The sequence below is a fragment of the Salmo trutta genome, chromosome 1 (genome assembly GCF_901001165.1).
Source record: "Salmo trutta chromosome 1, fSalTru1.1, whole genome shotgun sequence".
In the NCBI taxonomy this organism is placed as follows: domain Eukaryota; kingdom Metazoa; phylum Chordata; class Actinopteri; order Salmoniformes; family Salmonidae; genus Salmo; species Salmo trutta.
The window spans coordinates 53,301,426-53,313,920 of record NC_042957.1 but is presented as its reverse complement, the minus strand read 5'-3'; the positions used below and the strand labels follow the sequence as shown (position 1 = coordinate 53,313,920).

General features: G+C 42.8%; 1 protein-coding gene across 1 annotated transcript; it reads right to left on the bottom strand.

Moving 5' to 3' along the window:
* Positions 1 to 5,785: 5,785 nt before the first annotated feature.
* On the bottom strand, positions 5,786 to 12,442 carry LOC115199950 (hsc70-interacting protein). The gene is made up of 13 exons (XM_029762525.1): positions 12,305 to 12,442; positions 11,859 to 11,993; positions 11,371 to 11,419; positions 11,195 to 11,279; positions 9,130 to 9,203; positions 8,830 to 8,896; positions 8,628 to 8,712; positions 8,418 to 8,528; positions 7,545 to 7,647; positions 7,321 to 7,437; positions 7,186 to 7,237; positions 6,761 to 6,963; positions 5,786 to 6,656 (listed from the first exon to the last, which is right to left on the bottom strand). Exons 2-13 carry the CDS (start codon positions 11,966 to 11,968, stop codon positions 6,525 to 6,527), a joined length of 1,188 nt encoding a protein of 395 aa, XP_029618385.1. The 5' UTR covers positions 11,969 to 11,993; positions 12,305 to 12,442; the 3' UTR covers positions 5,786 to 6,524.
* Positions 12,443 to 12,495: the final 53 nt, after the last annotated feature.

The window sequence follows — 12,495 nt, the reverse complement described above, 5'->3', positions numbered from 1 at the left end:
ATTTATATAATAAATCATACCGAGTTTGATGTTTATGTAACAAACACTGAATTAGTTATTGATTTATACAGCTTTAAATAGCATTTATAGATTTTATGTATTTCTATTAAATCAAAGCTGGAATTTGTCCTCGAAACAAAGGTTGTAAAAGTATGCTAGACATTTATAGAATAAATTATATCTAGCTTGATGATTCTGTGACAAACGGTGAATTAGTTATTGATTTTTACATTTGAAATGGCTTTTGGTGAATGTCTGTTGAATGTCCGAATGTGTGAATATAAAACCAACTTTACCTCGGTCTTGTGAGACCAGTGGAGAATACTAAAGTTGCCCCGCATACTAGGTTCGGTTTGCTCCTAAACTCAGTAAAAAAAGAAACTGCCCTTTTTCAGGACCCTGTCTTTCAAAGATAATTCTTAAAAATCCAAATAACTTCACAGATCTTCATTGTAAAGGGTTTAAACACTGTTTCCCATGCTTGTTCAAAGAACCATAAACAATTAATGAACTTGCACCTGTGGAATGGTCGTTAAGACACTAACAGCTTACAGAAGGTAGGCAATTAAGGTCACAGTTATGAAAACTTAGGACACTAAAGAGGCCTTTCTACTGACTCTGAAAAACACTAAAAGAAAGATACCCAGGGTCCCTGCTCATCTGCGTGAATGTGCCTTAGGCATGCTGCAATGAGGCATGAGGACTGCAGATGTGGCCAGGGCAATAAATTGCAATATCCGTACTGTGAGGTGCCTAAGACAGCACTACAGGGAGACAGGACAGACAGCTGATCGTCCTCGCAGTGGCAGACCACGTGTAACAACACCTGCACAGGATCGGTACATCCGAACATCACACCTGCGGGACAGATACTGGATGGCAACAACAACTGCCCGAGTTACACCAGGAATGCATAATCCCTCCATCAGTGCTCAGACTGTCCGCAATAGGCTGAGAGAGGCTGGACTGAGGGCTTGTAGGCCTGTTGTAAGGCAGGTCCTCACCAGACATCACCGTCAACAACATCGCCAATAAGCACAAACCCACCGTCGCTTGACCAGACAGGACTGGCAAAAAGTGCTCTTTGACGAGTCACTGTTTTGTCTCACCAGGGGTGATGGTCGGATTTGCGTTTATCGTCGAAGGAATGAGCGTTACACCAAGCGGGATCGATTTGGAGGTGGAGGGTCTGTCATGGTCTGGGTCGGTGTGTCACAGCATCATCGGCCTAAGCTTGTTGTCATTGCAGGCAATGTCAATGCTGTACGTTACAGGGAAGATATCCTCCTCCCTCATGTGGTACCCTTCCTGCAGGCTCATTCGGACATGACCCTCCAGCATGACAATGCCACGAGTCAATGACCCCTCCTGTCTCAGCCTCCGGTATTTATGCTGCAATAGTTTATGTGCCAGGGGGCTAGGGTCAGTCTGTTATATCTGGAGTATTTCTCCTGTCTTACCCGGTGTCCTGTGTGAAATTAAATATGCTCTCTCTAATTCTCTCTCTCTTTTTCTTTCTCTCTTTCTCTCTCTCAGAGGACCTGAGCCCTAGGACCATGCCTCAGGACTACCTGGTCTGATGACTCCTTGCTGTCCCCAGTCCACCTGGTCGTGCTGCTGCTCCAGTTTCAACTGTTCTGCCTGCAGCTATGGAACCCTGACCTGTTTACCGGACGTGCTATCTGTCCCAGACCTGCTGTTTTCAACTCTCTAGAGACAGCATGAGCGGTAGAGATACTCTGAATGATCGGCTATGAAAAGCCAACTGACATTTATTCTTGAGGTGCTGACCTGTTGCACCCTCTTCAACCACCTTGCTTATTATTATTTGACCCTGCTGGTCATCTATGAACATTTGAACATCTTGGCCATGTTCTGTTATAATCTCCACCCGGCACAGCCAGAAGAGGACTGGCCACCCCTCCTAGCCTGGTTCCTCTCTAGGTTTCTTCCTAGGTTCTGGCCTTTCTATGGAGTTTTTCCTAGCCACCGTGCTTCTACACCTGCATTGCTTGCTGTTTGGGGTTTTAGGCTAGGTTTCTGTACAGCACTTTGTGATATCAGCTGATGTAAGAAGGGCTTTATAAATAAATTTGATTGATTGACCGTTCTGTGCGTGATTTCCTGCAAGACAGGAATGTCAGTGTTCTGCCATGGCCAGCGAAGAGCCCGGATCTCAATCCCATTGAGCACATCTGGGACCTGTTGGATTGGAGGGTGAGGGCTAGGGCCATTCCCCCGAGAAATGTCTTGGAACTTGCAGGTGTCTTGGTGGAAGAGTGGGGTAACATCTCACAGCAAGAACTGGCAAATCTGGTGCAGTCCATGAGGAAGAGATGCACTGCAGTACTTAATTCAGCAGGTGACCAGATACTGACACTGACAGATACTGACTGTTACTTTTGATTTTGACCCCTCCCCCTTTGTTCAGGGACACATTATTCCATTTCTGTTAGTCACTTCTGTGGAACTTGTTCAGTTTATGTCTCAGTTGTTGAATCTTGTTATGTTCATACAAATATTTACACATGTTAAGTTTGCTGAAAATAAACGCAGTTGACAGTGAAAAGACGTTTCTTTTTTTGCAAAGTTTAGTATAACTCGGCTACGCGAAGACAACATCTGTGCCTCGTATACTCCCTGTGTAATGCTAGGGCAAAATACAAAACGTGCACCCCTTAGAGCCCCGGAGACAGAGTCTGGGAAACCCTGATCTATACTATTGGATAGAGAGCAATCACTGCAGCTGTTCACGCCATGTTAGTGGCCAAATGAACATCTTCAAATCAAAACCCAACCTTCATTTATCCGTTGTGACGCACAGATGTTCCAAAATCCGTTTTTAGATGAGACTGACTTTATTACCAAATGTATTTTATTTACACGTTGTAGTCAATTTGGACACTAGAATAACTGTTTCTGACTCAACTCGATGCAACATAGGCCGTTTTCAAAGGGATTCGTTGCTTTTCAAAAGGCAGTCCTTTAAAAAAAAAAAAATTAGGTGGCAATATTACTGTGTCCCTCTTGCGATGACATAGCAACAACATTGCTTCCTCAAAATAGTTAATCTAAACTAAATCAAGAAATCTGTAATTCGTTGTAATGTTTTTGCCGACGAGGTCTGAGACGCGAAATTGTACATCTAACTAAGATGTTTGGTGCAGTATTTCTCAAATGGAAACATGTGCACGAAAACGACTCTTCTCATTGAATGAATGACAAACACTTCATTAAAGAATCCTGTACATATTTCCCACTGAGGGAGTTCTATTACTCTGACCCAGGTTGAACAGGGCAATGGCCTGTCACGTCATTGTGGCGGAAAAAGGGAGGGAGTAGGCACTTTTTAAATCAAACAGTAATCTGCGCCCGCTCGGTCATATTGTCAACAAGGCCGCATGGTGCATCTTCCAGAAACATACATCTCTTTTACATAAAATACATTTTGCATTTTCAAACTACTTTTCATTGGGATGGCAGATAAAGCGGTTTTTTTTTTAAATGTAAAACACAGAATCATACTCATCACTCCATGTGCTTAATTATGCCACTTTTGTTTTGAGACGATTTTGCTGTCAGCCAGAGCGGGCACCTGGCTCACGGCCAGGAGGCAAACCCGTTCCAAAACGAATGCAATCACTTTTCCTACTCGGAGTAGTTTAAAAAGGGAACGTAGGAGTAGTTTAAACCGGGTGAAAAGTGACTGCGTTCGCACTCCTACTCGGAGTAGTACTGTTGACCAATCACCGAGGAAGCGGGTAGATTTCAGCTACCGAACTTCGATTTGCCTCAACAACAAACAAAAAGGTGTGTGCACGAACAGCCTACAAAAAAACTGCAAAACGAACATTAACGACACAAAATGTCGTTTTATTTTTTTTGAGAACTGTTTCGACTGGGAATCATGCGACAGGCTTTAGACACTGGTCCCACGTGACACAAGATGGTAATCCACAGCAGGAAGACAAATCGCCAGTGAAAATGAGCAGGCCGGGCAGAGAGATCACCTGTGATACAGGCTGGAGGCCACAAGGTCCAATTAGTCAGTAGCTAGGTTTCCATCCAATTGGTTACAGATATTCATGTTTATATTCTAAAACCAGCATAAAGAAAATATGCGCATTTTCCCACCAGTACATTTTTACATTTTAGTCATTTAGCAGACGCTCTTGTCCAGAGCGACTTACAGTAGTGAATTCATACATATATTTTTTTTCGTACTGGTCCCTCGTGGGACTCGAACCCACAACCCTGGCGTTGCAAACACCATGCTCTACCAACTGAGCCACATGGGCCCACAACTGAGCCACAGTAACCAGGTTTCCTTACAACTTTTTTTTATGTGAGTAAAATCTAATGACAGGCCTGATGGAAACTGAAAATGTCACGTTAAACTGTCTAAATGTCGACAAAAAAATATGCTAGACAAGGTGGGATCTTTTTCTGTTGGTAAAATTAATTGTGCGAGAAATGTCGGTGGAAATGCTGTTATGTACAAATATTCATGAAGTCAACTTCATGAAACTTCGTGATGACATGTTGTGGGGTCCTCCCACTATGACTCACCGGGAAAGGATAAATACATTATGTAGCTAATAGCCTACATAATTTGACTATTATGGATAAGAGCGATAATATTTTATTTAGTAAACAGCAGTCAAGCATCGATCATCATCTCACCAGAATCAGAACCTCAATATTTATTGGAAAGGAGCATTAATATCACCGTGCACTTTCATCACCCTTTGAAGTTCATCATAAATTATTTCATTTTATCCTAATAAACTGCGTGGGTTCTGGAGTCGTAGTGGGAGGACCACACACCGTATCATCGTGTTTCTAAATTGACTTTGATGGTTTTTATATCTATATTTGCGCATAAAGGCGTTTCAATCGCCATTTTCAAAACAAGATCCACCATGTCATACTAACAATTTATCGGTAGCATTTTTACAATTATACCGAAACGTTTCCATCAGAGCGGTCTTTTCTTCATCTTTTTAAACAAAAAACGGGATGGGAACATGTTATAGAGCATCACAACTGTGATCTATCATGGGTGAATTGTGACCGACTGACTTATCTACAAACAATATTAAATAGTTATGATGCAAGGTGATTTGTAAATTAGTCAGTCACGCAGGCCTTTTAAAATCGTCTGCAATGACGAACGCGCCCAGTGATTGCCACTGCCTTTCGAAGCATTATGGAGATAACAATTGTTTGACTTGCGCCTGCCTACATGTTTGTTGGGGCGGAGATCTCATCATTATATACAGTAGTTTCTGCAGTTGCAGTTGCTCTTCAACAACTTCATTCTGCAGCCATCGCCTGCATTGTGGGAGGCTCTGTCAACCAACACGTTAGGGTGTTTGTTTGACCCACGTGACCAAATGCATGACTGAAATGGGAACCAACGCGATTCAGGGAAGGGAGGACGGTTCATAGTAATGGCTGGAATGGAATGAAACACTATCCACAAATTACATTTCATCTACTCCATTCCAGCTACTACTATGGCCATCCTCCACTGGTGGATATATACAAATAAATGTGATATGAGGCATTCTGATTGTAGCCAAAAATGTACACCCTTGTGCCTCTTGACAAGTAGATTAATGATAAATTGGGAATGAATTGACAAATGCACCAAGGGCATTCAGAACTGGTGAAATGTAACAACATTTTCCTAATGCCATGATCTGTGTTCACCATGGGGAATAATGGGAACTTACATTTTAATAACCAACTCATCTGATTAAAAACAACCATGACAAAATAATTTGCAACAACCAAATATTTATTGATTTGAATTGATATTTCCATTACAGTTTCAAAATCAAACAAAAGAGTAATATTACTTGTTTTTTGCATTTGGAAGGAGAGTCTGACATTTAAAAAAATGTACGTTACAGTGAAAGTGAGTAAAACAAAAAAACTGAGGGAAATAGCTTTACCACATCCACTCCTGATGGAAAACAAATAGCCATAGTTTTGATTGGCTCAGTAGAGAACACCGAAGATGACAACTCCATATAATAATGTCTCTAAAATGTTCCTCTGAGCTGGTGTCTAATGTGTGAGTCCTGTTTGACTATTCCAGATTCAGGTAAAAAACAACAAGGGATGGGGTGGGTGGGAAGAGGAGTCAATGGGAATTCTGAATGAGAAGGCTCTGACAGGCTGTTTTGATTCCCCATCATTAACCAGTAGTGTTCCCATCAGTGTCCATGAGTTGGCTTGAGTAACCACTAAGAGCTAACAGCCCCAAATAGGTGGGCTCCATTTAAGAACATACAGTATAAGAGTTGCTGTTGACCCCCCCTCCACAAACCCTTGTCTAGTGTAAAACTTGATGCATGCCTCTAGTCTCCTCTTTACCCATCAACATTACCCATTTGATCCATACACAGTGGAATAATCTCAAATAAGCTTTTCAGCTCTACCGACAACATCCATTTGCTACTCTCCCACCACTCGTTCTTCTTCCCGCTCCCCTCTTTTTTTCCTTCACCACTCCTCTAGGGCGAAGGGCTCCCGAACTTGGCACTCAGCTTGGTGATGAGGGCCATGACCTTGGGGTTACCCTGGTACTTGGCGATGTTAGCTGGGTTCTGAGCCACATCCTGGAAAGCTGCCATCACCTCAGGGTCCTTAAGAAAACACGCAAGAGAGATGGGATTAGATATGGATACTGACATGGAATCCAAGGGCTAACTGTAAAACTGCAAACACTTCAATTTAAGGAGGGTCGTACCTTCATGGCGTTGAGCACCTCCGGGTCGTTAAAGAGCTCTCCCAGACCAGGCATGCCGAAAGGAGAGCCTCCAGCCCCCCCTGGGAAACCGCCAGCCCCCCCTGGGAAACCGCCAGCCCCCCCTGGGAAACCGCCAGCACCCCCTGGGAAACCGCCAGCACCCCCTGGGAAACCGCCAGCACCCCCTGGGAAACCGCCAGCACCTACAGCATGAGACAAGGAACCCAGGATTAATGCGACTACAGGGCTCCAATGGACCCTTGGGTGATGGTCAGATAATGTAAAGCAGTGGTCACCAGCCCAGGTAATGGAGAATTACAGGGCCAGGGATTACAGGCTTTTGTTCAAGCCCTGCACTAACAAACCTGATTGAGCTAATCAACTTATCGTCAAGACATTTCATGAACCCATATTCCCTCTCTTACCTGGGAAACCTGGGAAGCCACCTCCTCCTGCTGCTTGTCTAGCCTCCTCCTCCTATGCAGAGTTTAAAAAAAATGTTTACGTTGAGACACTATTTTGAAATTATTCTTCTCTCTGTTCTTGCACCAAACACTCACCCTCTGAGCTTTCTCATGCTCTTCCCTCGCTTTCTTTACCCTCTCCTTCCTGTCCTTGATTTCTCGCTCCTCCCTCTTGCGCTCATACTTGCGCCGGTGCTCAATGATTTTGTTAGCCTTAGTAGAGAAAGAGCATGAGTTGAAAGTCAGACCAGAACACACTGATTGACCAGACAACCTTGAAACTGCGCTGGTTTCAAAAAGACAAGTTAGTGGCTGGGTACCTTGGGCTGGACCTCTTTCAGCATGGCGCTGGCGTCCTCGTCGTAGTCCAGTTTGCAGGCAGTGGCCAGGTCCTTTGCTGCCTCCTCCCAGTGCCCCAGCAACCTGACAAACGAAGAGGAAAGAGACTCAATCAAAGTATTGTATTAGGGGTGTGCCAAAATGGCCATACTCATAATCGTATCTGTAAATTATTTACATTTAACTACAGAATTATTAGATGTTGACAAAATACCTCCTTGCACATTCACTGCAAAATAAAGCTGTAGATTAGGAGCAGCGTGCAGAGGTGTGTGTCTGTGTCCTCAACTTGCAGCAGGCAGCCAAGTTTGCTGACACAGTCAGAATGCCCATCAGCGTTTCATATTTTTCCCCCCCTACCCATGCCTCGCATGTTAGATATTATGCACATTGATAGCAAACGTCCTCGCCATGTGATTTATCATAGTTGCAGGCAGCAGCAATCTAAATGATCAGACCGAAAAATATGCAAGAAAAACTGATCTGGTGAAATTATGATGTGAGTGGACAGAGAAATACAGCTTCACTCTATCCAATCAGAGCAGCATGATCAACGTACAGCCAGCCCTTTTCTTTAGACAGACAGCCAGTTGAGCTATTTAGACCATGTAGAACCTTGCACATGACTGACTAACTTGAGAAAGATGTGTGCTGACACAAAAATGTATTTTTTCCGATCACGGATAATAAAAAAAATACTCCGATCACAATCGTATCCCGAAAATTGTCCATATCCCTTACGATACTCATTTTGTCCGACTACTCGGCACCCCCCTATATTGTATTACTTATAAATCATATACAACTGCATTGTGTCTGATGAGTTTGAATATGCAGCCTATCTAGCAGCATACTTGTGAGCTTTCCCCCTCCACTTGTAGGGCTGTGCAGAATCTGGGTTGATGTCAATGGCTCTGTCGCAGTCCCGCTTAGCTGCATTGGGTTTCTGCATCTGGATGTAGACGCTGGCAAAGAACATACGTCAGTCTGTATGAATACTACGTGATCATGTACTAGAGCACATCATGTGGTATGGCATTGTTAAGTCTAGCCGTGGGACTCACCTAGCCCTCTTGGCATACATGATAGCTACCCGTGGATTGAGTTTGATGGCTTCAGTGAAGAGGTCCAGGGCTTTCTGCAAGTCACCTGTATTTGACAGCACCAAAAAGTGATAATTATAACCACTGGTCATTAAAATGTCTTCCCGATTTACTACAAGGTCAGTGCAATGTCAATGCAAGAACCTTAGAACAACCAACGCACCTTCTCCTAACGCTTCGATAGCTTCCATCTTCTTCTCGTTGGCTTGGTCCATCATTTCCTCTGTCACCTAAAGGAACAAGAACACACTATTTATCTGCAAGACATATGAGATGCCATGTGGTCTTCTGCTTTGGCTGGGAAATTTCAAGCAGTCTTTTTAAGGGCTTGCATGCTCACTAGATGCATTTGTCATTAGTTCTCATCTGCAGAAACTCCCCAAATGAAAAGCCCTTCATGCACTCTCCCATCCTTAAGTTATATTAATAACGGATTTGTCTTCAGTAGAGTAAATATTCTCACCTCCAGATTTTCTAAGTCTCCCATCTCCTGAGGTTCGTCTGTGTCTGGCTCAATCACCCCGTCTTGGTCAATCTCTGAAGAAGCAAGGGGATCCATCAAGGATTTCAGAATTTTAGCAGATATGAGAGACACTGAAAGCTTGCGCCTCTAATTCCGTTATTGTATGTTGTATATAGTGGCAACCTGTCATTCAGGACAGGTGGGACAGAGCCCCACCTGTTTTGAGCCCCACATTTTTTTGTGGGCTTGCCTGTTTTGCATGTTATTTTGGCATTAATACGAGTCACATATCAGTTTGTAAACAATGGAAAATAAATATAATTGAGTTAATAAAACCGCTTTCAGCCTAGCTCAGTGCTTTCTGTGGCGGTGGGGCAAGCCAGCAGAAAATAGGAGCGTTGCGCTGTGATTGGCTCAGTGTTCTGTCACTCACAGGGACAATAAGTCACAACCAAGTAGTAAGGGTAGACATTGAAAATTCAAGCCCTTTGGCTCCTGCCATAGAATGTCATTAGTAGTGCCCTTCCAAGAAGGCTCAAGGTCATTAGCCACAGATAAAATGACGTCAAATCACGTTATGTACAGTAGCTTTGATTGGACTGATCATGACAACATCTAACTTTCAAAATCTTAGCTAGCAGTCATCAATCTACTGACAAATCCTTTTTAATCCTAAATAATGGAGAAATTATAGTTAAATGTATATATTTTTTAAAATGTTACCTAAATTTAATAGATAAAACGTATCGGTGCTCATCGGCCATAAACCTTACACAACAAGTTGGAAATCGCAAATTCAACAATGAGTGGTTTGGAAGGAATTTCTGACAGTGCCTAACTGCAAGAATTGCAACTGGGAAGTCGGGAATAAAAGTTTTGAACGGTCATCCAAATCCAACTCGGAAATGTAAATCCAGTCTCCGTCTTTTTTTGATGACAGCATTTTCCTGCGAAGGACCACCGCGCCACCTTCCTGTTCAAGTGAGCACATCACAAGTCCAAAAATGTCTTATATGCTGCTGCATAAATTATGTAATATGCCAGGGATATGTATACAGTAGCTAAGAAAGTAATACTAAGTATACGTTGTGTAGTAAGCTGTTAGTAGCCCATGTGCCTCACCCTAATAATTTGGTCTATTTTCACCTCTTTCACCTAAAGTTACTGTTCTGACTCGGTGGTGCACATGTAGCCTATAACCTGTTTTTGAGAAATGTCATCATTGAACATTGTAAGAGCTTTCATTGTGTGCTTATATGCCCCCTTTATTTATACTACGGTTCTGATTTGGTGTACAGGGAAAACACTAAGAACAGCCCATGTTCTGAATTCTGTCGCTGAACATTTCAAAAATGCAGAACAAATAGTTATTCACTACATCCGTCCTGGTTCGCTTATTAATGTCTTACTCGAAATTACAGATTACCTCTTATCCGCTTGTCGTCCCCTTATGCTATAGTTTGTACATCTCAATTGTCAGTAGAAACCACATTTGTTTAAGCAAGTCAGTCCTATGTTTTTATTTTTTATTTTTTTTAAAGGCAGTAAATGAGGCTGAATGAACTGTTTCGCTGCCAGACAAGGCTCCACTGATAGCCAAGTGTAGCAGTGTTAAGGTGTTGGGACTGCTGTAGGGACAGCTTTATGTAGGCCTTAACAGTTTGTGGGCACCGTTTGTCACCGTTATAGTGCAATTAATTTATCGTTTAGTGGTGCAATTTTTTTTCTGACCCACCAAGATTTCCATGCTATAATTGCCACTGGTTGTATAAGCACTGCTCAAGAGCTTGGCAATCAGTTTATAAGGCAGCGTTACAAACTGTGTGGTCATGCAACATATTGTTTGTTGATCTGCGGTCTTCACTGTTATCACAGTGAATGTATTAGATGGAATGGAACTGTAAATGTCTGGGTGATGATTTATTGGTATGGTGTGTCTAAAAAAAGAATTTCCTTTTCAGAGGACAATAACCCTTTGGCATGTGTACCCATTTTCATTACGAACTCAATTGGTGACTGTGGGAAAATGTGTGGGCCAGGTGTGAGAAAGCTGCCATGGACATACCTAGTTCACTCTCCTCACTCTCAGAGGGGGCATGGGGCTCAGGAGCAGAGGCAGGGGGAGGAGCTCCAGCACATGGACACCCACCCTGAAATTCATTAGTTTTATTGGCTGAACTGTACTGGTAGGCTGTCAAATATAGCAACTGGATGGATATATGAAACAAGTCATACTTATACCTTGCATGAAGAGTCATTTTGGGGGGCTTGTGGAATTGTAGCTCCCATTCTGAAAAATAGATTACATTTTTTCACATTTTAATTCGCTCCAATATGAGCCTTTCGATTTTGCCAACTGCTGCCAGTACATGTTGGTGTATTACTTAGTACAGTAGGAATTCCAATTTTTTATTCAATTAAAAGTATTTTGTACTGACATATCAGACAGAGAGAAATATGCCTGATATTTAGCAGCAGTGAGTGGGTGTGACTGCGGTATTCCCGTTCAGGGTAGTTGGGGAATTGCCAACAACAAAAATCACACGAAATTGCATTAACAATGACTTCATTCATTCATTTAACTCTAATACTATTGATATCCGGGGAATAAACCGGGTTTTGAACATGGGTTGATCCGACTCCTAACAGATAGTGGCCCGCTACTTTTGACGATAAAGAGCAACTGCACGCTTGACGCTGTGCGATAAACAGAAGGATTATCAACTGACCCTTGCAACCAGGCCCGGAGGAAGCCGAGCTCGGGAAGGTGCAATATGGAGGGATTTTCGTCGCACAACTTCACGAAGGCCTTCAACTCATGCACTTTCCGCGGGTCCATTCTCACTTCACAGGTCCAGCACACGCTACACAACAAGAAAGTGCGAGGAAGTAAAAATGAAACTGCTAACTAAGTATGAGCATTGATAGCATACACATGTGCTGCACAGCCTCATTTACTATTATTAGTAAACTAGTTAACTCCTTTATCTCAAACAGTTTGTCCTAGGGCACGTGCAGAAATGTCGCATGGATTGTGAGGATAGAATATTCTGGAATTCTGTCGAGTTAGTCATGCCGTGGGGATTATTTGAATGCATGATAAAATCAGGGAAAACAAACCAGAAAGGCTAATTATTTCCAATAAAACACAGTATATGAGGGTTAGATTAGCTACCTGTATGACCAGACAGCTCTTCAACGACGGGTAGCTTCGAGTAGAGGGGTGCAACCAAGCCGCCACAACAATCGCTTTAAATTACTAGTCGATGGTGTATGTTGTTCCGTAGATGTTTTTAACGCAGGCATTAATTAGATAGAAACATATGACAAACAAAACAAGCGATGAGGTCCTGCGTGAATGGATCA